The 26,493-nt window shown below is 44.0% G+C and overlaps 1 protein-coding gene and 1 long non-coding RNA gene across 3 annotated transcripts in view; both read left to right on the top strand.

Annotated features, from left to right (window-relative positions):
* The window catches only part of LOC310826612, a 40,921-nt gene extending 30,253 nt beyond the window's left edge, over positions 1–10,668 (top strand). The window contains exon 2 of the long non-coding RNA XR_014555889.1: positions 9,371–10,668. This is a non-coding gene — a long non-coding RNA (uncharacterized lncRNA). The remainder of the gene's footprint in view (positions 1–9,370) is intronic.
* A 3,272-nt stretch (positions 10,669–13,940) lies between these two features.
* BHLHE41 (basic helix-loop-helix family member e41) lies at positions 13,941–21,330 on the top strand. Of its 2 annotated transcripts, none has more exons than XM_083699619.1 (5): positions 13,941–14,170; positions 15,782–15,845; positions 16,153–16,260; positions 16,916–17,027; positions 17,702–21,330. In XM_083699619.1, exons 1-5 carry the CDS (start codon positions 13,956–13,958, stop codon positions 18,733–18,735), a joined length of 1,533 nt encoding a protein of 510 aa, XP_083555745.1. In that variant the 5' UTR covers positions 13,941–13,955; the 3' UTR covers positions 18,736–21,330. The 2 variants fall into 2 exon arrangements, with proteins under 2 accessions (XP_083555745.1, XP_083555746.1); XM_083699620.1 differs by lacking the exon at positions 13,941–14,170 and adding an exon at positions 14,217–15,380.
* Positions 21,331–26,493: the final 5,163 nt, after the last annotated feature.

Genomic DNA, 26,493 nt, shown 5'->3' with positions numbered 1-26,493 from the left:
GTAATCTCCCGTCCTTGGAGACCACCTGTCTTTGTGCTTTGTCCATGTTTGTGGAGACCACACCATTCATGTCTCCCATCATAATTACATTATAATCCAAATAATCCATTAAAGTCTCATGCAACTTCTTGAAGAATTCTGCCTTCCCTTCGTTTGGTGCATAAATTCCAACTGTCAAAATTTTTTCTCCTTGGACTTGTATTTCAATTGCCCCAAATCTTCCTTGTTCATCTTTAAAAATCAGCTTTAGGGCCAACTTTTCCTTTGCGTAGATCACCACTCCTCTTTTCTTAACTTTGTCTGATGAAATAAATTCCTGTCCTAATCTTTTATTTATAAGCAATTTTCTGTGTGCCCTGGTCACGTGGGTTTCTTGTAAGCAAATCAAGTCCAATTGTTCTCTTTTCAAAATGTGAAAAACCTCACGCCTTTTTCTGGGAAGGTTCAAACCATTACAGTTCCAACTTAGAAATTGCAGAGACATCTTGTTGTTTAGTTAGTCCCTCCTCCAGCTGCTCCCTGCTTCTGTTCTTCCTCTGTCTGTGGTTTAAGTCCAAATGTTAAATTTAGAATATCTGCTTCTGAAGTCAGTTCCACCACTCCCTTCTGAAGGTCCTCCTCGTTTCTTTGCAGGAATTGTTCTTTGTCTTGCACTGTTCTTATTTTTACTTTCTTTCCTTTGTAGTTGAAAGACAAACCTTGTGGAAATTCCCACCTGAAAGGTAGATTGTTCCTTTTCAGGTCTTTGTAGTGAGTTCTCGCCTCCAAGATGTATTTAGGGATGTCCTTGTAGATTTGCACATAAGCGTCTTCGATCTCTAAAGTTTTCTGATAGTGTAGATTTAATATTTTGTCTCTTTCCTCTTTGGATCTTAAAGTTATCAGACAATCCCTTGGGCTCTTTCTGTTTTGTCTCTTGCCCAGTCTGAAGGCAGCTGTTATCTTAAATTCTTCTTCCTTCAAGTTTACCTGCCAAAATTCCGAAAAACTCTTTTGTGAGGAAAGTCCACCAAGTTATCTTTTTCACTTTCAGGGACTAATCTTAATCTCAATTTCTCTCCTTCCTCTGTAGGTCCCACAAAGACAAGGTCGCATCATGTTCATCCAACTTTTTACAGACTGGTGCCAATTTCTCCTGTGTAGTTTCAGCAGTAGTTTTAGCTTCTTCAGCAATTTTCCGAGTTATGGAGTTTTCTTCAATCAATTTATTTATAGTTTCTGTATTAGATGTAATACTTTTAGTATTCAGATCTAGTTTTGTTGAAAGTTCTGTCAGCTGTTTGGTATTTTCTGTACTCTGCTTTGTCAAAACTTCTAAAGATTCATTTATTTTAAGTAATGCTTGTGTCACTGGATCCATGGGTATATTTGTCACTTTTTCCTGCCCGGCTGCACCTGCTGGCAGTAGGCTTGATATTGAGCCCCTTTTCTTTTGTGCAATTTTACTTTTAGCTCTTGTTGTTATCTCTTCTGGTGGGCCACTCATGTCCCAAGGTCGTTTCCACAGGAGCAGCTTTTAGATGGAAAAATCCACTGACTTGTTTTTTACAGTCTGTTTTGCAACTGTTACCCCTCAGCCCTCTAGAGGGGGTAATTCAAAGTATCTAATAAACACGAGAACAAAGAAACAGAGAGTCCCCAAAGAAAAATGACAGTTCACTGTCTCAGTGCCCTACTCAGGCAGTCCATTCCAAGAGTCTAAAACGGCAGAAAACTTTTTTCCCCCTTTACTTCTTCCATGCAGGTTAAACAAAATCCATTTATCTTCCCCCTTGCTCCTGCTTGCTAGGGGGAGGTTCAAGTTCAATGTCCAGGTTACAATTTTCAAATCAATTTTTCACCCAATTGCAGTTTTGTAGTTTCGTTGCTTTAGCTGTCATGCAGTCCGGGAAAGGCAGACTTCCTTAATTATTACCTTTCCCGTTTTCGGCCAAATTTTTAAACGAAGTTTAAAGTCCCAGTAAGCCTTTCAATCCTACTTACGGGCATTCAAATTCAGTTTCCAATTTCAGGAAGGAATCGGTGCTCTCCGCTCATGGCGACGCGGCTTCACTCCACAGGCTGGGTAGCGACTCTCAGCACCGCGCGCACACCCGATGCCGCTCAGGAGCCTTTTAAAAGGCTCTTTTGCAGTAAAGGGGGGCGCAAATGGTGCCCACTGAGTCTCCTTGCTCACAGGCTTCTGCGCCTGTGATTTTTGGGGGTCCCCGCTTCGCCGTAGCGGTCAGACCCGAACTCGTGAAGCAGTCCTCCTCCGGAGCTCGAAGGGAGGACCGCCATTAAGCGCTGGCACCGACCGGAAGTCCCATTGATTTTATGATAGATTTGCCCAAGTCAAGGGGGAAGACAGCAGTCATGGTAGTAGTCGATCTGCTGACGAAGATGTGCCATTTCATAGCTTGCTCATATGTGGTAACGGCAGAGGAGACAGCCAGGTTGTTTGTGGATCACATCTTCAGGCTGCATGGGGCTCCCTCGAGGGTCATCTTGGATCGTGGGAAACAATTTACTTCCCGGTTCTGGAGGAAGCTCATGAGCTTGTTGCAGGTTGAGGTGGGCTTCTCGACGGCGAGACACCCGGAAACCAACGGGCAAGCAGAAAGAGCGAACAGTATACTCCAGCAATACCTACGCTGCTACGTCAGCGAGAGACAGAACGATTGGGTAGAGAAACTAGCACTGGATGAATTTGCGTACAATAACGCTGAACATGTGTCCACGGGAATGAGCCCGTTCATGGCCAATTATGGGTGTCACCCCAGGGCCTTCCCGGGGAGGGGGGAGGAAGGATGGAGTGTACGGCAGAAGGATGGAGTGTACGGCAGAGCAGTTTGTGGAAGAAATGGAGGCCTTGCACCAGCAACTCAAGATGAACTTGGAGCAGGCCAAGGAAGTTTACAAGAGGCAGGCAGACAAGCACTGTCGGGAGGGGGAGGCCATACGGGTGGGAGACCGGGTGTGGTTGTCAACCCAAGGGTTATCCCAGAAGGGAGGGTGCAAGAAGTTGCAGCCAAGGCGGCTGGGACCTTTTGAGGTAACACAGCAGGTGAACCCTGTGGCATTCAAGCTCAAGTTGCCTGACAGCATGAAGATACATCCAGTGTTCCATAGGTCCCTACTCTCACCGTACAGGGAGGGGCGGGAATTTCCCGGGCGGGAGGGAGGAGTCACCACCCACCCGTGGGTAGAGGAGAGGGAACACCACAACCAAGCTACGGAAATACTCGATTCAAGGTGGCGAGGGTGCCAGGTGGAGTACTTGGTAGCTTGGGAGGGAGAACCCAGGTCAGAAAACATGTGGGTTCCCTCTGAGGCAATCAATGACGGGTATCTGGTGGAAGAGTTCCACAGCCTGTTCCCAGATAAACCAAAACCACTAACAAGATTCTGGGAGGAAGAATTTGGAACCACAGACGACGAAGAGGACTTTGTGGGTTTTCCTGCCTCCGAAGGGGAGGGAGGGGAGGCGTCAGAGGGAGAAGAATCAGACTGGGAGGCCCACCCCACGGGAAGAGATCGGAGCGGGTGGAAAGCGGGTTTTGAATCCTCAGAGGATGGCGACAGCTCCTTCAAGGGGATTCCCCTCATCGTCGGCCGAGGAAAGGGACGAGGTTGGATCAGAAGGTCGGGCCGGGGGTGGAGGGGGTCCTGGGGGGGAGGTGGATGTCAGGGAACTGCCATCGGAGCCAGAGGCGGAGGGAAGGCTCCAGAGCGATGCCGGAGAGGGTCCCAGCAGGGAGAGAGGCAGCCCATCTGCTGGGGAAGGAAATCAGCGTAACACCAGTGGTGAAGGGGGGCAGATGGGGGAATCGGAGAGGAGGCTCCAGGACTCTTCACCGGAGACCAGTGGGGAGAGCACGGGTACTCCGCTGCCCACACCCTCCCTGCGCAGAAGACTTCCGCGCAGGGAGAGTAGGAGGAGACTTGGCGTCAACTTCTTTGCTGGAAGAAGTTCAAGAAACGCCCACTGACGGATTCTGCCAGTGACTGATACAGCCACGGGTGAAAGGCTGTCCAGAGAGAAAGGATTCAACCAGGCAACCTAGCCGGGAGTGGCGGCAACTTACGCACGAGCAACCCCCTAGAACCATTACACAAACCATTCCGATTGTTACAGGACAAGGCCAATTGAATGAATGGCAAAAAATGATTTCTAGGTTTGTATGGCAGGGGAAGAAGCCTAGAATAAAGTATAAACTCTTAACGGATAAAAAGGAAAGAGAGGCTTTTCACTACCAGATCTTTAAATATACTATGAAGCCGCATGTATAACATGGCTGAAAGAATGGTTTAGTCTGGAAAACACAGACATATTAAATCTGGAGGTGTTTGGAAACAGATATGCATGGTATGCATACCTCTGGTATGACAAGGTAAAAGTGCATTGAGACTTCCTAAATCATATTATAAAACAACCACTATATGAAGTTTGGATGAGATACAAAGAATGGTTTGAAAGGAAGACACCATAGTGGCTGTCACCACAAGAAGCCTTCTCAGTGAAAAGATTAAACATGAAAGGTGAATGGTTAACTTATAGAGACATGTTGCTGGAAGAAAATTATGTAATTAAGATTAGACCTTATGACGAATTAAAAGATAAATTGTCAAGCTGGATGGAATACCACCAAATGAATGACATCTTTTTGAAAGATTAAAAAATAGGCTTTGAACAAACAAAATCAATATTAGAAATTGCAGTACTGCAGAATAACAAAATAATAATAATACTAAGGTTTATGAATTTCTACTAGAATGGCACACAAAAGATGAAGAAATTAAGAGTGTAATGATTAAATGGGCAATGGATATTGGCCACAATATTGAATATGAGAAGTGGATAAAATTATGGAACACTGGGTTAAAATTTACAGCATGTACATCGTTAAAAGAAAATCTGTTTAAAATTATGTATAGATGGTACCTCATGCCAACTAAATTGTCAAAGATGTATAAAACAGGAAACAATAATTGCTGGAAGTGTGGGGTGAAAGAAGGTGGTTTTTTTCCACATGTGGTGGTCATGCGATAAGGTAAAAACTTTTTGGGAAAGTATATACAATGAATTAAAGAAGATCTTTAGGTACACATTTCTGAAAAAACCAGAGGCATTCTTGTTGGGAATGGTGGGAGTACACTCAAAACCAAGAGGAATGTCGACAGAAGAGGCCTTAGCGGTTGCATTAAATAAGATAAATGATTCACTGGAACAGCTTAACAAGAAAACAGACGTGACAAATGCGAAAGTGGATGCTGCAACTATTAAAATCGATTTAAATACAGAAAGTATAAATAATCTGGGACAAAAGGTGAATACCAATACAGAAACCATCCAGAAACAGGAATCTACGTTGATACGGCAGACTGCGGAGGAAGCTAGGGAGAAAGCCGTTGCTGCGGAATGTAAAGTAACACAACTGGAGAGAGAGAGAGTCCCAGCCCTACAGAGGCAACTTGATGATCATAAGTTGATGCTTGCTATGATTGAACTTAAAGAAAAACAGACGAATCTGAGGATCAGAGCCCTACCTGAATTGGAGAAGGAAAGCTTGATAGACTTTCTCACACAGGAATTTGCTGACTTTTGGGACTTGGAAGAGTTTAGAATTGTGAGGGCCTTCAGACTTGGAAGAGGAGGGAAAAAAGAGAAGAATAGAGTAAGAGACTGCTTGATCACCCTTCGAACTAAAGAAGAGAGAGATAGAATATTGGGTTGGCACTACCAGAAGAACTTAGAAGTACAACAGTCAAGAGTGGAAATTTTTTAAGACGTCCTGAAATATCTTTTGGATCTTAGGCCTAACTATGGAGATATGGTTGCCATGCTGAGAAGGAATAACATCATCTTTAGGTGGGAGTTTCCTCAAGGTCTATCCTTCAGTTTCAAAGGAAGGAAAATAAAAATAAGATCAGTAGAAGATAAAGTAAAGTTTTTGTATAAATACGAAGAAGATCTGCAGAAGGGACTTGGAAAAGAGCCAAGAGCATCAGATAGAAGATCACCAGATAGAGGACTAGAGCAAAGAGCATCGGATAGAAGATCACCAAACAGGGGAATATTGGATATATCAGCATTATCCTTTGGATTGGATCTCCCAGTGAACGTGTCACCACCACCACCAACAGAAGAAGAGCAAGCATTGGGTGCAGTTGGAGGAATATCAGCGTAACTACACAATGGCATTGCAGATTTCGAGCTGGAGTGTGAATGGATTAAATTCTCCAGAAAAAAGGCAGAGAGTCATTTATTGAAAAAAGAACATTTGGACTTGATTTGTTTGCAAGAAACACATGTGATAAGGCTACACAGGAAGATATTGAGTAATAAAAGACTGGGCCAAGAATTTATTTCATCAGATAAAGTTAAAAAAAGAGGAGTGGTCCTTTATGCAAAGGAGAGCCTATCATCAAAATTCATATTCAAAGATGACCAAGGAAGATTGGTTGCAACTGAAATTCAATCACAAGGAGAGAAATTCTTGATTGTAGGTATTTATGCACCAAATGAAGGAAAATCAGAGTTCTTTAAGAAGCTACACGAGACTCTGATGGATTATATGGACTATAATATGATCTTGATGGGAGATATGAATGGAGTGGTGTCTACAAATATGTACAAGGCACAGAGACAGGTAGTCACCAAAGAGGGTAGACTACCAAAAACCTTTTTTGACATGACTGAAAATATGGACTTAGTTGACATTTGGAGAATGAAGAACCCTCTGGGAAGAGAGGGAACTTTCTTCTATGAGGCTAAAATGACATGGACAAGAATTGACTAAATCTGGGTAACCAGGGAATTGGTTCCGAAGATCAGCAAAGTGGAGATTTGCCCCAAAATTTGTTCTGACCATAATGCTGTGAAGATGGAAATGAAATTGACGCCAATTGGTTCCTTTAGATGAAGGATGAACGATACTTTGTTCAGGAATGAAGAGGTGACCAAGAAGGCCCAAAAAACCCTAAGAGACTATTTCAAGATAAATATAAATACTACAGTGGGAAAAAAGAGTAATTTGGGACGCAAGTAAAGCAGTTATGAGAGGATTCTTAATACAACAGAATGCAATTAAGAAGAGAACTCAGAATGGAAAAAAGGATAAAATCCTGGGGAAAATAAAGGAAGAGAGGGGAAACTGAGAGCAAAACCAAAGTCACAGGAGATCCTGAAAGAGATAAAGTTATACCAAGTACAATATGCAAAGCTGATGGATCAGGAAATAGAATGGAAGATTAAACAAATGAGGCAAAAGTCATTTGAATCGGCAAATAAGTGTGGAAAATTGTTGGCCTGGCAAATGAAAAAAAGACAAAAACTCAATACTATTACGAATTTGGAAGTGGAAGGAAAGAATATACAGAACCCAGTGGAGATCAGGAAGTGTTTTCAGAGGTATTTTAAACAACTTTATACACAGGAGAAGCAGAAAGAAATGGACATTGATCGATTTTTGAAAATAAATGGACTACACAAAATCTCTCAGGAAAATCAGCTAATGTTGAATTACAAAATAACGGATCAGGAGGTGGAAGGGGCCATCCAGAGCATGCAATTAGGTAAATCTCCAGGACCAGATGGTTTGACTTCAAGATATTATAGATCTTTGAAAGAATGGTTAATGCAATCATTGAAGGAAGTCTGCAATGAAATATTGGAAGGGAGAAGGGCACCAGAGTCGTGGAAGGAAGCTTATATTACACTTATATCGAAAACAGAGACTGAAAAGACACAGCTCAAGAATTACCGCCCCATATCACTGCTTAATGTGGATTACAAAATCTTTGCAGATATTTTGGCTAAAAGATTAAAAAAGGTGTTAGTAGAAGAAATTCATAAAGACCAAGCGGGCTTTCTCCCGGGCAGACATTTGTCTAACAACATGAGGAATATAATTAATATTCTAGAAAAACTACAAGTGAATATCAATGCTAAGGCAGTCTTGATATTTGTGGATGCAGAGAAAGCCTTTGACAACATTTCTTGGAGTATTATGAAGAAGAATCTACAGGGGATGGGGGTAGGTCAAGGTTTTGAAAATGGTATAGGTGCAATTTATTCAGAACAAAAGGCAAAATTAATTGTGAACAATGTAGTGACAGAAGAGTTTAAGACTGAGAAAGGGACACAACAAGGTTGCCCAATTTCTCCATTGCTCTTGAGGTCCTTGAGGTTTTGTTAAATATGATTAGAAAGGACCAAGAGGTTAAAGGTATACAAGTGGGAGCTAAACAGTACAAACTGAAAGCATTTGCTGATGATTTAGTATTGACCTTACAGGAGCCAGAATCTAGTACTAAAAGAGTATTGGAACTGATTCAAGAATCCGGACAGGTAGCAGGTTTCAAGTTGAACAAGATGAAAACTAAGGTTTTAGAGAAAAACTTAACTGTGAACGAGAGAGAAAAGTTTCAGGAGGAGACAGGACTAACATTGGTTAAGAAAGTGAAATATTTAGGGGTTAACAGGACTGCCAAAAATGTGAATTTATTTAAGGATAATTATGAAAAATGTTGAATAGAAGTGAAAAAGGATTTAGAAATATGGACAAATTTGAAGTTATCATTGTTAGGCCGAATTGCTGTGATAAAAATGAATGTGTTGCCAAGGATGTTGTTTTTGTTTCAAACATTGCAAATTTTGGATAAGATGGATTGTTTCAAGAAGGGGCAGAAAGATATTTCCAGATTTGTTTGGCAGGGTAAGAAGCCTCGAATAAAATTTAAGATATTAACTGATGCCAAAGAAATAGGTGGAATTGCCCTGCCAGACCTTAAACTTTATTATGAATCAGCTGCTTTTTGCTGGCTGAGAGAATGGCTGCTTCTCGAAAACACTGACGTGTTGGATTTAGAAGGCTTCAATAATGCATTTGGCTGGCATGCATATTTGTGGTACGATAAGGTAAAAAGGTAAGGTAAAGGTACCCCTGCCCGTACGGGCCAGTCTTGACAGACTCTGGGGTTGTGCGCCCATCTCACTCAAGAGGCCAGGGGCCAGCGCTGTCCGGAGACACTTCCGGGTCACGTGGCCAGCGTGACAAAGCTGCATCTGGCGAGCCAGAGCCACACACGAAAACGCCGTTTACCTTCCCGCTGGTAAGCGGTCCCTATTTATCTACTTGCACCCAGAGGTGCTTTCGAACTGCTAGGTTGGCAGGCGCTGGGACTGAGCAGCGGGAGCGCACCCCGCCGCAGGGATTCGAACCGCCGACCTTTCGATCGGCAAGTCCTAGGTGCTGAGGCTTTAACCCACAGCGCCACCTGCGTCCCACGGTACGATAAGGTAGAAGCACATAAAGCATTTAAAAATCATATTGTTAGAAAAGCATTGTTTAATGTTTGGATAAGATATAAGGATTTGTTAGAAAAGAAAACCCCAAGATGGTTGTCACCAATGGAAGCGAAGGCACAGAAAAAACTCAATATGGAGGCCAAATGGCCGAAATATTGGGAAATTTTGGAACAAGATGGAGACAGAATAAAACTGCAGAGCTGTGAAAAATTGAAAAACAAAGTGCGAGATTGGCTCCATTATTACCAAATAATGGAGGCATACAATTTGGACAAAAAAGTTGGTTTCCAGGTGGAAAAATCAAAATTGGAAACAGAATTGTTAGATTCAAAAATCAAGAATTTGTCAAGAATGTATAACTTGCTGTTGAAATGGAACACTCAGGATGAAATGGTGAAATCAGCTATGATTAAATGGGCACAAGATGTTGGACATAACATTATGATGGCTGACTGGGAACAGTCATGGACCACAGGTATGAAATTCACGGCATGTAATGCCCTAAGAGAAAATTTAATGAAAATGATTTATAGGTGGTACATGACACCAGTCAAGCTTGCAAAAATTTACAATTTGCCCGATAATAAATGTTGGAAATGTAATGAGACTGAAGGTACATTCTTTCACCTTTGGTGGACATGCCCAAGGATTAAGACATTATGGGAGATGATTTATAATGAAATGAAAAAGGTATTCAAATATACCTTCCTGAAGAAACCAGAGGCCTTTCTCCTGGGCATGGTCGGCCAATTGGTGCCAAAGAAGGATAAAACTTTTTTTATGTATGCAACAACAGTAGCAAGAATACTCATCGCGAAGTATTGGAAGACACAAGATTTACCCACCTGGGAAGAATGGCAGATGAAGTTGATGGACTATATGGAACTGGCGGAAATGACTGGCAGAATCCGAGACCAGGGAGAAGAGTCGGTGGAAGAAGACTGGGAAAAGTTTAAAGACTATTTACAGAAATACTGTAAAATTAATGAATGTTAGAAAATGTTGGAATGAAGTTATATGGCTTTAGTAGAAAGGTTATAAGGAATTAAGTATAAATAGATTATTAGAGTATTAAAGGAAAAAATAAGGTTAGAATATGTTAAGATAATTATAGGATAGAAAACAGGAAGATGGAGAGGAATTGCTGAAACAATTAACAGAAGTGGAATACAAAAAGGGAGGTGTGAGGAGGTTGTTGAAATAAGTGAATGAAAGATAAGATATTGAAATTGTTTGATGTGTTTTAAACTGTTTTTGTTTTGTTTTGTTAGTTTAATGTGTTAGTGTTATGTAGTGTTTTTGTATTGTATTGCTCATTTTTTTTGTAGTGTTTAAATTGTTGGAAAAGTAATAAATATTATTTTCAACAACAAAAATGGGAATGGTGGGAGAGGATATTGATAAGTAGGATCATAAATTGTTCCTATACGCAACAACAGCGGCGAGGTTACTGCTGGCTCAGGTGTGGAAACAACAACAATTGCCAACAGTAGAAGAGTGGCAGTACAAGGTCACGGAATATGCGGAAATAGCCAAATTAACAGGGAAAATTCGACAACAGGGCGATGAAACATTTCAAACAGAATAGGAAAAATTTATGTTATAAATAATAATAATAATAATAATAATAATAATAATAATAATAATAATAATAATAATAATTTATTATTTATACCCCGCCCATCTGGCTGAGTTTCCCCAGCCACTCTGGGCGGCTCCCAATCAGTGTTAAAAACAGTATAGCATTACATATTAAAAACTTCCCTGAACAGGGCTGCCTTAAGATGTCTTCTGAATGTCAGGTAATTCTTTATCTCTTTGACATCTGATGGGAGGGCGTTCCACAGGGCGGGCGCCACTACCGAGAAGGCCCTCTGTCTGGTTCCCTGTAGCCTCACTTCTCGCAATGAGGGAACCGCCAGAAGGCCCTCGGCGCTGGATCTCAGTGTCCGGGCTGAACAATGGGGGGTGGAGACGCTCCTTCAGGTATACAGGACCGAGGCCGTTTAGGGCTTTAAAGGTCAGCACCAACACTTTGAATCGTGCTCGGAAATGTACTGGGAGCCAATGCAGATCTCTCAGAACCGGTGTTATGTGGTCCCGGCGGCCACTCCCAGTCACCAGTCTAGCTGCTGCATTCTGGATTAATTGCAGTTTCCGGGTCACCTTCAAAGGTAGCCCCACGTAGAGCGCGTTGCAGTAGTCCAAGCGTGAGATAACTAGAGCATGCACCACTCTGGTGAGACAGTCCACGGGGAGGTAGGGTCTTAGCCTGCGTACCAGGTGGAGCTGGTAGACAACTGCCCTGGACACAGAGTTAACCTGTGCCTCCATGGACAGCTGTGAGTCCAAAATGACTCCCAGGCTGCGCACCTAGTCCTTCAGGGGCACAGTTACCCCATTCAGGACCAGGAAATCCTCCACACCCGCCCGCCTCCTGTCCCCCCAAAACAGTACTTCTGTCTTGTCAGGATTCAACCTCAATCTGTTAGCCGCCATCCAACCTCCAACCGCCTCCAGGCACTCACACAGGACCTTCACCGCCTTCACTGGTTCTGATTTAAAGGAGAGGTAGAGCTGGGTGTCATCTGCATACTGATGAACACCCAGTCCAAACCCCCTGATGATCTCTCCCAGCGGCTTCATATAGATATTAAAAAGCATGGGGGAGAGGACAGAACCCTGAGGCACCCCACAAGTGAGAGCCCAGGGGTCTGAACACTCACCCCCCCACCACTTTCTGGACACGGCCCAGGAGGAAGGAGCGGAACCACTGTAGGACAGTGCCCCCAGCTCCCAGCCCCTCTAGACGGTCCAGAAGGATGTTATGGTCGATGATGTCAAAGGCCGCTGAGAGATCCAGCAGAACTAGGAAACAGCTCTCACCTTTGTCCCTAGCCCGCCGGAGATCATCAACCAGCGCGACCAAGGCAGTTTCAGTCCCATGGTGAGGCCTGAATCCATAGGATAAAGTGAAATAGTGAAATCGGTAGAATGGAAATAAACCTCATAATGGGAAATTAAAATAAACTTTATTGGATGTTAAATGACAATATGAATTAAAATGTAAAATACAACCAAGGTAACTAATTGTATCTGCAAATGAATATAGACAAACAACAAGACGTGTATATACAGAAAGATTTATATATAGACACTGTACAGATAAAGTTGAATATACAAAATTGATAAAGACAATGTGAAAAACGTAGAGACGACTTAAAAAAGCCAGAAGAAGGAAGGAGGGAAGTCAACTCTTAGGAGTAAATGTAAATGTAAAGTAATGTGTATATGTATAGTATGTAATCATAAAATCAATAAATATTATCTAAAAAAAAAAGAAACATTTCAAAAGGATGAACAGAAAGGGGTTATCCACAGAACTCTCAAGATTAGAGAAAGATTTAATAAATTTAATAAGAAAACGATCTCTAATATGTATAAACTCCTTCTTGACTGGGAGGTCAAGGAGGAAGAAGTGAAATCTGTTATGATGCAATGGGCTAGGGACTTTGGCTACAACATCCAGATGGAATCATGGGAGAGGCTGTGGAGGGAGGACTGAAAATTTATAGCATGCTATGATTTGAAGAACTGCACGAAGATGCTCTGCAGATGGTATTTAACACCTGTAAAACTTGCTAAAATGTATAAAGCTAGATCAAACATCTGTTGGAGATGTGGGGAGGCGGAAGACACCATGATCCACATGTGGTGGAACTGTAAAAAAAAAAGTAGGAATTTTTGGAAAATAATTTGCAATGAACTTAAAAGGTGTTTAAATGCTCCTTCCCAAAATAGCCTGAAACCTTCCTACTAGGCATAATGAATAATGAAATCCCAAAAAGATTAAGGAAAATATTCATGTATTATCGCATGACCACCACATGTGGAAAAAAACACCTTCTTTCACCCCACACTTCCAGCAATTCTTGTTTCTCCTTTTCTGCTCATTCTCAGAGCGTTTCGTTTCCTTGGGGGGGGGGGGGAGGGATATTCTGCAGTACCTCCAGAAACGCTGGGTATATTTCCATTAAAAAACCCAACAACTTTAAAAACGCTCTAAAGCATCCTTCCTCAGCAGCTAGAAAAGAGAGCAAGGTTGACCATACCGAGTCATTTGCATGTCAGCGTTGCTTATGCGCCAGACCTTTTAGGCATCCCCGGATGATAGTAACAGCTGCTGGACAACTCTCGATCCTACGCACGCTTACTTGCATGCAAGCCTCCCTGGGGCTTAGAGCGGGGAGCGTTTCGCTGGCTTATAGATCCAGCTGCAAACTATGCGCCCCCCCCCCAGTGCAGCTCAGTTCGGCTGCCCCGCAGCTGCCCGCCTGGGCCCACGTTGCGGCTCTCCTGCCGGGGAACGAGGCCGGTGCTCTCCGCTGCAACGTGTTTCCTCCTGGGCTGCGGAGAGAGCAGATTCCTCCACCAGAAAACTGTAACCACTCCTTATGGGAGCCCCTCATGTTCTGTAGCGAGGTCATTGTGAGTGTGTGCGCGCAGAAAGAAAGAAAGAAAGAAAGAAAGAAAGAAAGAAAGAAAGAAAGAAAGAAGAGCTTGCGGACTGTATGCTCTGCTAGTCCTGCAGTCACGTGCATGCTTTCGTGGGAGTTCGCCTCGATTCAACCTGGGTTGGGCTCGGGATGCTGCTTTCCGGGCGATGGTTCAAAGCTCAGGAAATGCATCTGAGCCACGAAGGGGAAGCAGCCCTCGTTTCGAGCCTGGGGTCTGGATCTCGCGTGTACGCGCACACTTCGCCACCTGTGAGTCCAGCAAGGCTGAGTCTCCAGAGGAGCAGAACTCGGTCTCTGGACCAGAAGGCGCAGAAGCAACAGAGCAGCCGCCGCCCCCTTTCCCATTCGCTTCATTTTGGGGGTGAGTTGAGGTGAAGACCTTGAGGCGCCCCCGCCCCCCGCTTTCCAGATGCTCCTCAGGCTGCAGCTCGGGGCCCAAGGGCTTGGATCCAGGGCTAGCACACTATTAGCATTTGGGGGGGGCGGGGATGCAAACCCAGGCGAGCTTCGCCGCGTCTCCCGCGCCCCACGGAGGGACCGCAGGTCAAGCATCTGCTCGGCGCGGCTGCGTTTGCGCTCTGCAGGAAAGCGGCTGCCGCGCGCCGAGCTCCCTTCGCAGTGCGGCGGCGGGAGGCGGCCGGATCACGTTGCTCGCCTTGTGCTCGTACCAGTTCGAGATGGGATTAAAGAGGCGGGCGCTCCGGCTCGCTCCGGCTTTTCTTTTTTTCAGGGGCCAGCAGCCGGAGCAAACGTGGACTTGCACGAGCCCGAGTCCGCCCTCGCCAGCGGCAGGCTAGGCCAGGGGTCCGGAGCGGCGGGCGGGCGGGGGGGGGGGGGGGTCAGACGCCACACGACGGGGCTGCAGCTCCCTCGCACCAGGCCGGCTTCAACATCCCCCTCCTGGGACGCCGCTTCCCGCGCTCCCTCTCCCGCCCCGGCTAATGCCCACGCGCCCTGCCAGCCTCCTGAGGAAGTCCAGCTTGGCAGGAGGACCTTTTCTATGACTCCCCCCCTCCATTGGGGAGGCTCTAAGTCCCCCCAAGCCCCCCCTCGCCTTGACACTGAGGAATAGGCGAAACGCGCGAGAAGCTCCCGAGTCTATATCTAGGTGCCCGTGGTCCCGTTTGAGCAGAGGATGCTTCCTTAGGCCAAGTTGGGCTCCCCCCGCCCCGCCCCTCCTCCTGGCGCCCCCCCCCATCCCGGAGCCGGGAGTTGCGTGGTACGTTCTGCACGTGCTGGTCTGCCTGGCAAGCGCGTGCCCGGTGGCCAAACAAGCAAGCGGGAACGCCAAGTAGCAGCGCGCCCAGAGCCAGAGGGGAAGAGACGGGGCGAGGAAAAGGAGAAGCAGAAGGAGGGGGAGCTGCTTTCCCACCCGGACGGCAGCGCAAGAAAAGAGCAGGCTGCCGGGGCGACGGTGGGGCTTTGTTGCCCGAAGGTCTCCCAAGACTCTGCACCACCTCAAGGGAGCCAGCCAAAGCGGCGACCACCCCCCAAAAGCTGCTGCCAAACATGGATGAAGAGATCTCTCCTTTGCCCGAAAGGCAGTTATTGGAGCATCGGGAATTCATAGGGTCAGATGACAGGGACTTCTGCATTATTGTTGTCATTTTAATTTAGGAGAAAAAAACCCTGGTTTTTCTTATTATTATTTTCCTTTCTGCAAAAGGAATGGGGAGATAAAGAGATGGGTTAACTCTGGTTCTTTGGCTGGGCAGCCTTAAGCATGCAGGTGCCCCCCTCCATCCCTTTTTAAATATATATATATATATTAAAGATTTTCTTGGTTTACAAAAGTACATGAATGGTCTCTTTTTCAGGTTATAGTGTATTTTCTGCAGATCAGTTACATTTGATGTGAGACATTAGTTTTGTATGCACCGCTTTTGTGAGATTTCTTGCAAAGTAGTAGCTAATGAGGCCACTATGTATGTTAAAGGCAATGGGTCTCTCTTTCACTTTTCTGTTCCTGCAGACTGGGTTATCCATCCTTGTATATGTGCAAGCCCAAGAGAGGTATGAAGAGGGACGAGAGCAAGGTAAGAGAATAAGCTTTTTTGATGCTCTCCAGCACCTGCACAATACTTAGCAGAAGCTTCTGATAAATGGGAGCCCAACTTTATGCAGAAGTTCTCTTCTTTTCCTCATTCACTTCCTTTCTGTTATCTGTAGTGGGCAGTTTTGTTTTAGTTATGTTGACAAAGAACAGTTCTGGAGGGAGAGGGGAGATGCCTAAGACAGTAGATACTCTTGAAATGGGAAAGAAGGGTAGGTGGCAACACAGTTGCTTAGGTACTGGTTGGCATTATAGTGAAACAAGTGTTTGTCCTTTTTCTTCCTGAATAGGAAACATACAAACTGCCACATAGATTGATAGAGAAGAAAAGAAGAGACCGGATTAATGAGTGTATTGCTCAGTTGAAAGATTTATTGCCTGAGCATCTGAAATTGACAGTAAGTCCAGTCTGTGTGAGTCCGTGTGTATATGCTTGCCTGTACATCTATCTAGTATTTTTGCAACACCATAAACTCTTAGTGAAGTGTTTACTACTCAGGCTGTAATCCTATGCACACTTACTTCAGTGTAAGCTCATTTGTCACAGTGGGACTTACTTCAGATTTAGCCTGGATATGGTTGCACTGTAAAAGATGCACATGTTAGAAAAAAGTGTGATTATTTTTGTTGACTTAGAACTAAGTCACTGAGTTCAGCAGTTCTTAACCCACACTTCTTATTATTATTATTATTATTATTATTATTATTATTATTATTATTATACCGCCCTATACCCAGAGGTCTCAGGGTGGTTCCCATAAAACTTTCTAGAGTACATTCTTTAAAACTGGGTTGAATTAAATGTGATTTTTAGGATTCCAAGACATCCAGAAGTCTAATATAAATTCCTTATATGACAGCACTTCTGTAGAACCACCATTAGCCTTACTTGTGAAGTTTCAAAATGGGTGTGATTTATCAGTATGGTAATATCACCAATTCGAGGAAGGGCAGTAATAAAACAATATTTCTTCCAAAGTGAGCTTAGTGAAGTTTTAGAAAATAGGATATAAGATTTTGTTTGATTGTGTGTCCCTTTCCCTCCCTTTGCAGACACTAGGGCATCTGGAGAAAGCTGTAGTTTTGGAATTAACTTTGAAACACTTAAAAGCTTTAACAGCCTTAACAGAGCAGCAGCATCAGAAGATAATTGCTTTACAGAATGGTAAGTAAATGCCCAGTGCAGAAGCACAATATAGGACATTGTGTATCTCTATCTCTATCTCTCTCAAAGATTATGAAGGACACATCTGGTTATTGACAAAGTCTTAGCAGTTGGTGAACTGTTAGCTAACTCCACAGTTAAGTTGCCAAATTGAAATCTATAGAACTGCTTCAGAGTCAGTGACCTGTACGGTCATGTTTACTTAAACTTTAGTCCCCTTAAATTTAGTGGGCCTTAACTCCTATGTAAATGTGAAAAGGACCGCAGCTGTGCAGTCTGACCATATCTATATACACATATATCCATGCATTGCAGAGGGTTGGACTAGATGACCCTTGGGGTCCCTTCCAACTCTATAATTCTATTATTTACTTGGAAATAGGTCCCATTTTGTTTGAGGCTTACTCCCAAATAAGTAAGTCTAGTATTACAGCCTTAACATGTTATCTCTTGAGATACCTTAACCTTTTCCAACTGATTTCATAAATCAGAGTCCTAGATTGATAACTTTGCACTAGACAATTAGTACATTTAACACAAAGCAATTACATTATAGAGGAATTTTGTTAATAAAACAGTCAGATTCTGTGTAACACTAGATCTAATACAAGTGGTATTACTAATGCCTGTTATTTTGCATCCTTTCCTCCCCCTTCTCCCCCCCCCCTTTGCAGGGGAGAGATCTTTGAAGTCTCCTCTGCAATCTGACCTGGATGCTTTCCATTCAGGATTCCAGACATGCACCAAAGAAGTTATTCAGTACCTCTCCAGATTTGAAAGTTGGACTCCAAGAGAGCAGAGATGTGCCCAGCTCATCAACCACCTGCACTCCGTTTGCACACGGTTCCTCCCCAGCCCCCAGCTCCTGACTCCAAAGATTTGTGCAGGCAAAGGACCCTGCCACACCGCCTCCGCCTCTTCCTGTGTGCAGCGAGATCACACTGGCCCAAAGCTGGAGAGCCAGCCAAATTGTGTGCCAGTCATTCAGAGGACTCAGAATGCGAGTAGCAAGCATAAATTCAGCCACCATCCAATGGGTCGTGTGGAGCTTGGTGGGGAGAATGACACGGATACAGATAGTGGTTATGGCGGTGAGTGCGAGGGAAGACCGGAAGGGGACAAAAGGCAAGGCAACCTGATGATCAAGCAGGAGCCCTCTGGGGATCAGGCACCTCCAGCAGCCAAAAGGCTGAAGATGGATTGCAGCAGCACCTCGTCGGCAGTGTTGAGCCCAGACCAAGCAGCAGCTGGTTCAGCCCTTCTCAGCTCCCTGGTGACTTTTGGAGGTCTGGGGGGAGGAGGATCTCCCTTTGCCCAACAACCTGCTGCTCCCTTCTGCCTGCCTCTCTGCTTCATCTCCCCCTCAGCAGCAGCTGCTTACATGCAGCCCTTCCTGGACAGGAGCAACCTGGATAAATACTTTTACCCAGCAGCAGCAGTCGCTGCTGCTGCTACTCCAATTCCTTGGATCTACCCAGGGATTCCAGCTCAGGCTGCAGCTGCTGCTGCGGCTGCAGCCTTCCCCTGTTTCTCCTCAGTATTGGTACCAGGAGAGAAAACCAGCTTGGCCTCAGCAACGTCTACCGATGTGGCTTCTTCTGGCCAGCACCTCCCCCATCCATTTACCTGCAACCCAGGTGGGCTCCATGGGGACATGGACCTCCCTTCCCAAGAGGAGCATTTGCAGTCTGCAGAGGAAAATCCTTGAGTGATGCTACATCATTTCTAAAGGAAACTACACAGTTCATGCCTCTTACTTGACAGGAAGGATCCATCACTCCCAAGAATGAGAAGCAACCCTCACCCCCCCACCCCTGTTTCTTTGTGTGTTTAAGGGAAAGCTTACTAGGCTGACAGTTTATTCTTTTTCTTTTATTAAAAGATTAGGTTCTCCCTCTCCCACAAATATTTTTGGAGAGCTCCTTGTCCCCCCCCACAATGCTGTGTGTGTGTTTAAAATTTTCTTTACACAAATGTTGTAATTTTGCAGAATTCCATCCCCCAGTTGAACTGAAACAAAAGCAAATGGAAAATACTCCCTTAGGGGTGGGGGAAATGGCTCTTTCTTCGTAAGAGAAGTTTGCTTAACAATTCAGAAGGCCTAAAGAAAAGGGCAGGGGCTGCAGCATCTGGAACTGGGGAGTCAGGATGCGAGATATACCGTATACTGTACCAGACCATACCATAACTGCAGGCACTTTAATAATGATTATGTATAGACTGTAATGGAACTTACTCAAGTGGGCATAACTCAGCAGGAAGCTCTGCACAAGCTCCTGTGAAATAAGCAGGAACTACTTTAAAGTGCTCTTGAATTTTAGTGGGGCTTGCAAAGGAAAGTTCCATAGTAGATTGTGCTCCTGGCAGGGCAAGCTTCAGCATAAAATGCTTCCTGGTCCAGAAATCCAGGAATTGGTTTCCTGGTAGTAACCAAGTCAACAGGCAAACTGCTTACTTAAGAAGGGCCCAACTGAAGCCTGTGCCACTACTCTGGATGAGAGGAAGTTGTCTTGAGAATGGTAGCCTAAGAATTACAGAGAATTTGCTTCGCTATTACTGACTGCTTAATTGGTGGCTCCATACAAGAATCATTGGGCAGAAGCCAGTAAAATTTAAGTGCAATGCAACTGCATTGAAATCACTGGAGTTGCCATCTGATTCTGCCAAATAGCAACTTTATTTTACCTTTATTCAGAACTTAGGAACCATTTATTTCAATGGGCTATATTTTACCTTTGCCACATGCAATGCTTGGAGGAGTTTGGTTAGTTAGTTAGGAGTTTGTGGAAATGGGGTTTGGGAGAAAAAATGAAGGTAAGCTAGCACTTTATTGAGAAACAGATCATGAACAGACCTTGTTCATGTATTTTTATTGTATTGCATTTTTAGAGCTATCCCTGGCATTTGCTCAAGGGACGGAAGAACTGTCCCATTATGTAGTTTCTTATTTGCTAAAGCAAGTGCATTTTTCTACATCTTAATGCTTAGTTTTGCTATGTTCCTGATATTAAATTATGTGAAGGAACATCACTGCACTGGACTAACAAGAAAAAAGACACCCCACACCATTAACAGTACAATCCTATTTACTCAGAAATAAGTCTCGCTGTCTTCAGTGAGGCCTGCTCCCAGGTAAGTGTGCATAGGAATGCAGCACAATCTAGCCTTAGATTGTATCCTGAAGGAAGAAATAAGTTTACTGTCCTGATCTTGTGCCTTTAACCGTGGCCTAAACACAAAAGCCCCAAGCAAGCAGTCCCAGAGAGGAGTATGCCTTCCCACAAGTAGTAAAAGACACAGCCAGGCCATACAGTGGTCCCAGAAGACCATCATGCTGTGAATAAGAACAGCGAAATCGGAATCTCCAGCAGTTCAGTGTGTGGTTCTTCCTTGGTAGATTGGGGTGAAAGAAAGTGCTGCTTTTCCTGGCATGGAGATAAAAGCTAACTGCAAAGCTTCACTTGCATAATATATGTCCATGAGGCCACCGTTGAAAGGCACAGCCACTAACATAAGCTAAAAGAGGTTACAAATCATAATTAAAAATGGTGTGTTGGTAACTGGGTAAAAGTGGGATAAGGTTTCCTTGCAAGGTTTTTCTGTCTCCAGGTATCCCAATTTCCCTTTCTGGAGACTGTTGCCAGACATAATCACACAGCTAAAGCTTTGTTAATAAGGTTTAAGCCAAGAACCTTGCCTAGATATTTTTAGTTTGTTGCCAAGGTAGCACTGTGAGAAATCTCACTTGAATGTTATGTAAGAGGTGAGACACAACAGTCTGACTATGAGTGAATATGCCTGGGTCTGTTAGTCATTTTGAGTGAATTTGCTGCTATTGCTGCTGCTACTGTTTGCCTCAAACACTGTTTTTAAACAATGTTGGTCCTTTTTTCTTTTTTAAAATCTTACTAGCCTACAGAGTGTCTGTATGTAAATAGTTAATACATTTAATTAATGATGTCTGACATGCTATTTTTGTAGGAAGAAGATTGAGTAATGATAATTGAGTTTAAAAATATCCCTTTTGATGAGGAATTGCTGAAAAACAAAGTTGCACTTTTGTTACAATGCTTAATGCTTGGTACAAGCTTATGCTGTCTTAAATTATTTAAAAAATAAAATAAATACTGTCTGCAAGAAACCAGCTGTTTAAAGAACAGTTTAAGTATGAGAGATAATAGGAATCAATCTTTATATTCGTTATTTTCCAGCACTCCATGAATTCTACTATAAAAAATATTTCCACAATATTTTGTGATTTAAACAAAGATATTCTTACTAAAGAATAAATTTTTAAAATACAGAGTATGGGTTGTCTAGTAATTAAAGCTCTTAAAAGCCTCAAAACTCATTCGTCAAATATGCCAAGTGAGGTATGATGTCTTCACAGGACTTTAGGCGGGGCTGCTGGAATTTCTTTGCTTTTGAATAGTTATTCGAGTCTCTACAAACACCATTGTTTGCGTGGTGACAGCAGCCCTATGACAGAAGGGTTCCACACAAAACCACAGCTTCACAAATCTTGTTTTGAAAAAACACCACTTCCACATGAGCCCCCTCAGGGACACCAGTAAATAGAAGGCACCCTTATTTGCACTACCACACATTTACATCTGATTCTTCTTTATTTATTTGCTCATACAGATATTGTCACTTCCTTCAGAACAGCTCTCACTTCCCTGCATGAGAATACACCACTTGAGTCAATTCAATTATTAAATTGGTTAATGGATGTGCTACTCTCTTTCACTGTGGCAAAGGTAGGCAGACCCTTAATGAAATTGGCAAGTCCCTTTTTAGTCAAATCATGCCCGAGCTATGGGGCTGCCCCCAAAGGTCACAAGTTCAGGCACCAACCTACCACCCCCCTGCTAATTTGAGTGCTGATACTTCCTTCAAATACTGCCTTTGGCCTGTGTGGCTTCAGTTTTTAGTGTGCATGGTAAACAAATGTTAGAGAAACCCTTTAGGGACCCAAGCTGCCAAGCACACACAGCTATCATTAACACTGATTTGTGTGTTGGATTGTTCTTATTGGTGTGTATGACCTACAGATATGACTGGACACTGTTCAGTAGCAGAACCTAAGTTGTGCCATGGATCTTGTGGGGGAGGGGGTGAAGTCCCCTGTATGTCAGAGAGGTCTGTCAAGTAGATTTTATGTAGGGGTGAAGGGGGAACAGCATACATGTACTGCTCCTGACCCAGCTGGACCCAAAGCCCCTTTTGGTGGCCCTTAGTTCTGGGCCAACACAACCAGAATTCTGGGCCAATGCAACCTAGCCAGGTTGGTTGGCTAGGATCTGCAAAAAAGTAATAAAAAGAGTATGACTTTTGGAGTGATTTTTTTTTTATTAGACCTAACTGCAACTTGAAAATAAATCACCCTTTACCCAAAAAATGTCCTGCAGCTTATGGAAGGAATGCTTATCCAAAAATATGGTTCTGGGCTCCCCCTGCTGTCTCATTGGTTTCAGTTGCCCAATTTCGTAAGGACACTGATGTGATGAAAATGGAGCTATAGGAGAAATTGGACACTGAAATATCAGGGTGCTTTCTGTCCCAGTGATGGAGGCTCATCCTTCAGCATGGTGCAGCCACAGCCAACGTGCACACAGGCCATGTGTCTGGCCATTTGCACCATGTCCCTGCATGGAGGTTACAGACTGCTGATGTGCAAGAAAAAGGCCCAGGGCCAGACGTAGTATGAACCTTTTAAACATTGCATCAGCAGCATGACGTTTGTTAATTGTATTTAATTTAAATTGGGCCTTTGCACTAGTTCATTAAACTGCCAGAATGAGAGACTGGATAACAAGTAGCATAAAGATGTACCAACTGAAATTGCTTTGTGATAGCTTAGTGTAGGGCTGCCATATGTCTGGAATTTCCTGGGCATTGCTGGGATTTGCCTGCCGGAAACAGCGCCCAGGTGGAAATCGCTTAAATGTCCAGGAAAATCCGGATGTATGGCAGTCTATACCTATGGCAGCTCAACAACTTTCCCAAAAAAGCTCAACAAAATGGCAACACTATCTTAGTGGCAGAGTCTTGCTTATGCTACAGGTTTTATTGACCATATATTTGGGTTAAGGAAGGAATGCTGTCCACCTGCTCTTGTCAGATACATTTGCAATCCCTTTTCTGCTAATACGTTTTTATTGCTTTTCAATTTTTTAAAACAAATTAACATCAAATTAACTCAAATTTAATACAAAATTTACTTCCTACCCTGCTGCTATGATGTTTCTCTTTGCTTCCTTACTTTCTGCTCATTGTAATGTATATTTCCTAATTCCATTTCAATGCTTAATAATGACAAAATATTTTATTTTTCCCCTTCTTCATTTCCCATCAACTGTACACATTTCAATTCCTTCTTAGACCTTTATTTAAGGCAACTATAACAGGGGTCAGCATACTTACCGTGCCTCGGGCCGGTGTCTCCAGTGCCGATCATGCAGCAGGCTGGAGGGCGGGAGAGCGCTTGCCCATACGCATGCGCACACGCTATTTCCGGCATACTTCCGGGTCGGAGGAGCACCAGAAGAAGCTTGTGCGCATGTGCATGGGCCTCCTCTGACCCGGATGTGCACCAGAAATAACGCTTGCACATGCGTACAAGCTATTTATAGTGTTCCTCCGACCTGGAAGTGGGCAGCTGCACAGTGCAGCGCTGGTAAGAGTGGGCAGTGGCAGCGGGGATTGCCGCGAGTCAGATAAATGAGTCCCTCGGGCCTTATCCAGCCCGCGGACCTTAGTTTGGGGACCCCTGAACTATAACATATTCCCATATCTCAAGGTGAGTTACTCTTCACTTTGTCAGCCCACAGAAATTATTAGTTCTAAATCAATAGTCCACAGATACAACTTATCCCTTCCGCTGTTCTACATGTGCAAAAGTCTGACTGGCGATGGTAAATTAGATATCCTCTTCAATCACTGCATTCCAGTCCTGCTCCACAGAGGTAAGCAAACTCCAAGGTTTCCAGATGCTCATTCTTATGCAGTAAAACAATCCTTGGTGGTATCAAGTTTCCCAGGCATCAGGGTCTTGTCTCTTCTCTTACAGATAGGTAGCCGTGTTGGTCTGCCATAGTCAAAACAAAAAAAATTCCTTCCAGTAGCACCTTAAAGACCAACTAAGTTAGTTCTTGGTATGAGCTTTCGTGTGCATGCACACGAAAGCTCATACCAAGAACTAACTTAGTTGGTCTTTAAGGTGCTACTGGAAGGATTTTTTTTTTTTGACCATGTTACCTCTGTCGTCACCAAGAACTTTGTTCCCACAGAGTTATATATAAAAGAATTAACATTAATGCTTTCCTCTCCCCCATGTACAGCAAAGACCATAGAAACCATTTTTTATCCTTCACAGTTCCAGATTCATTTTTCTTTGCAAGATATATCCAATTTCATAAAATCACAATAGTTTGGGTTTCATTAGTATTGCAAAATAATACTTCATCTTGCCTCTCTGAGTTTGTCTGTCATCTCTAACTCCAGCTTTAATCCTCAGTCTCTGTTACATTCTCTCCATTCTTCCACCCCCAAGCTCTGGAGAGCCCAGGAGAGTGACTTTCCAAGTTCACTACTGGAAAGGAAAGTAGGTACATTTGCAATCTTGAAGGATTTGATGCTTCCCAGTTCAATTTATGCCTTTGTTTGTTTGTGATAATAATCTGGAGTCATTTAGTTGCCAATGTGGTGCATGTACCTGCTCTTTGCTTGTAAGCAGCCTGTCATCTGGATTTTGCTGTAGGGATGGAGTGGTTGGGTAAATGGTCCTGCCTTTGGGAGAAAGTTGTACCAGCTGATCTTTTGATCTTTTCCAGCTCTTGGAGCCAGCGTTTGTCCGCAGACAGCTTCCGGGTCATGTGGCCAGCATGACTAAGCAGCTTCTGGCGAACCAGAGCAGTGCACGGAAACGCTGTTTACCTTCCTGCCGGAGCGGTACCTACTTATCTGCTTACACTTTGACGTGCTTTCGAACTGCTAGGTTGGCAGGAGCTGGGACAGAGCAACAGGAGCTCATCCCGTCACAGGGATTCAAACCGCCGATCTTCCAATAGGCTTATAAAGTGCAGCAAATGTGATGCAGTGTTATTTACTAATATAAAATAAATAAAACAATATTTTGCTATACTCCTGAACCTATTGTACTCTTAGCCTAGGGCACACTATTGTTAAGAATAGTGTGAATACTTTAAATCTGGGGACTTGGCAGCCCAACAGTGGATAGGCAAGGCACAATTCCCTAGCATCTCCTGCAGCACAACAAATTCATTTTGTCATTTCTTCTAATTAATGGAAGTGAACCCCAAGGATTTCCCAAGACCTGGACTGGGTTATGTTATCTGCAAGGATGCTCCTCACCTTTGTACCTGGACCCATGTGGTTGCTCATGTAGATAGATCAGATTAGAGTTAAATTCTTGAAGGTATGCATCATTGAAGACCACAGGATTGGACGAGGCATGATGCTAAACGGGGCATCATTAAGGAACAGAAAAGCTTTGTGTGGGGATGGAATAAGCCACTGGATCTTGCTGAAGCGACAAGATTTGGAAGAGGCTGGTGTTATGTATTGAAGTTCTCACCCTGGCCACTAGGAGTATCATGTATATAGTTTTCACTCAGTTGCACGTGTTACTTTAGGCGGGAAACCCTGGGTTGTAGTTGCTACAATGTTGACAGCCGGCTGCCTATAAAAGCAGGCCGGCCGAGCTGTTTGCTGTTCAGTTCTGTTCCAGCTTACAAATAAAGAGCTGCTTTGGAGAAATCGCTGTGTCGTCTGCTATGTCTACCCACTATTCAACAGCTGGTGAGTGTTACAGTGGTGCCCCGCAAGACGAACGCCTCGCAAGACGAAAAACCCGCTAGACGAAAGGGTTTTCCGTTTTTGGAGGCGCTTCGCTAAACGAATTTCTCTATGGGGTTGCTTCACAAGACGAAAAAATCTTGCGAGTTCCCGCGTTTCCCCCCCGCTTTTTGTTGCCCTTTCCCTAAGCGCTAAGCCGCTTATCAGCTGTTCCGCTGATAAGCCGCTTCTCAGCTGATCGCTAAAAGCCGCTAGACCGCTAATAGCGCTAATCCGCTAAGCTGTCAATGGGCTTGCTTCGCAAGACGAAAAAACCGCTAGATGAAGAAAATCGCGGAACGGATTAATTTCGTCTTGCGAGGCACCACTGTATTTGGTTTCCTAGCAGTGAATCTTTCTCCTCCCAAGCTAGTTCAAAGAACAGGGCTTGCAGCAGAGGAAAGAGGGAACTGCCACAGCAGCAGCAGCAGCAGCAGCAGCAGCAGCAGCAGCAGCAGCAAGGCCTATCACATGTCTTTGTATGTGACTGACTGCTTGGCTGCTCCAAGTCAGCAAACTCTTGACAGGCCTGTTCCTCTGCTGCTGGGTATAGTGGGTGGGGATGGAAGAGATGAGCATAGGAAAAAGCCGTGGTTTCCGCTTGGAG

Source organism: Podarcis gaigeae (genome assembly GCF_964106915.1).
Source record: "Podarcis gaigeae genome assembly, chromosome: 10".
Classification (NCBI taxonomy): Eukaryota; Metazoa; Chordata; class Lepidosauria; order Squamata; family Lacertidae; genus Podarcis; species Podarcis gaigeae.
This window is presented reverse-complemented; position numbering and strand designations above follow the sequence as displayed.

Bases quoted from the DNA above. Each gene is read 5' to 3' on its own strand.
- BHLHE41 (XM_083699619.1), top strand. From the start codon at position 13,956: ATGGTTCAAAGCTCAGGAAATGCATCTGAGCCACGAAGGGGAAGCAGC. The intron at 14,171-15,781 runs GTGAGTTGAGGT...CTGTTCCTGCAG, and splicing joins CCATTCGCTTCATTTTGGGG to ACTGGGTTATCCATCCTTGT. The intron at 16,261-16,915 runs GTAAGTCCAGTC...CTCCCTTTGCAG, and splicing joins CTGAGCATCTGAAATTGACA to ACACTAGGGCATCTGGAGAA.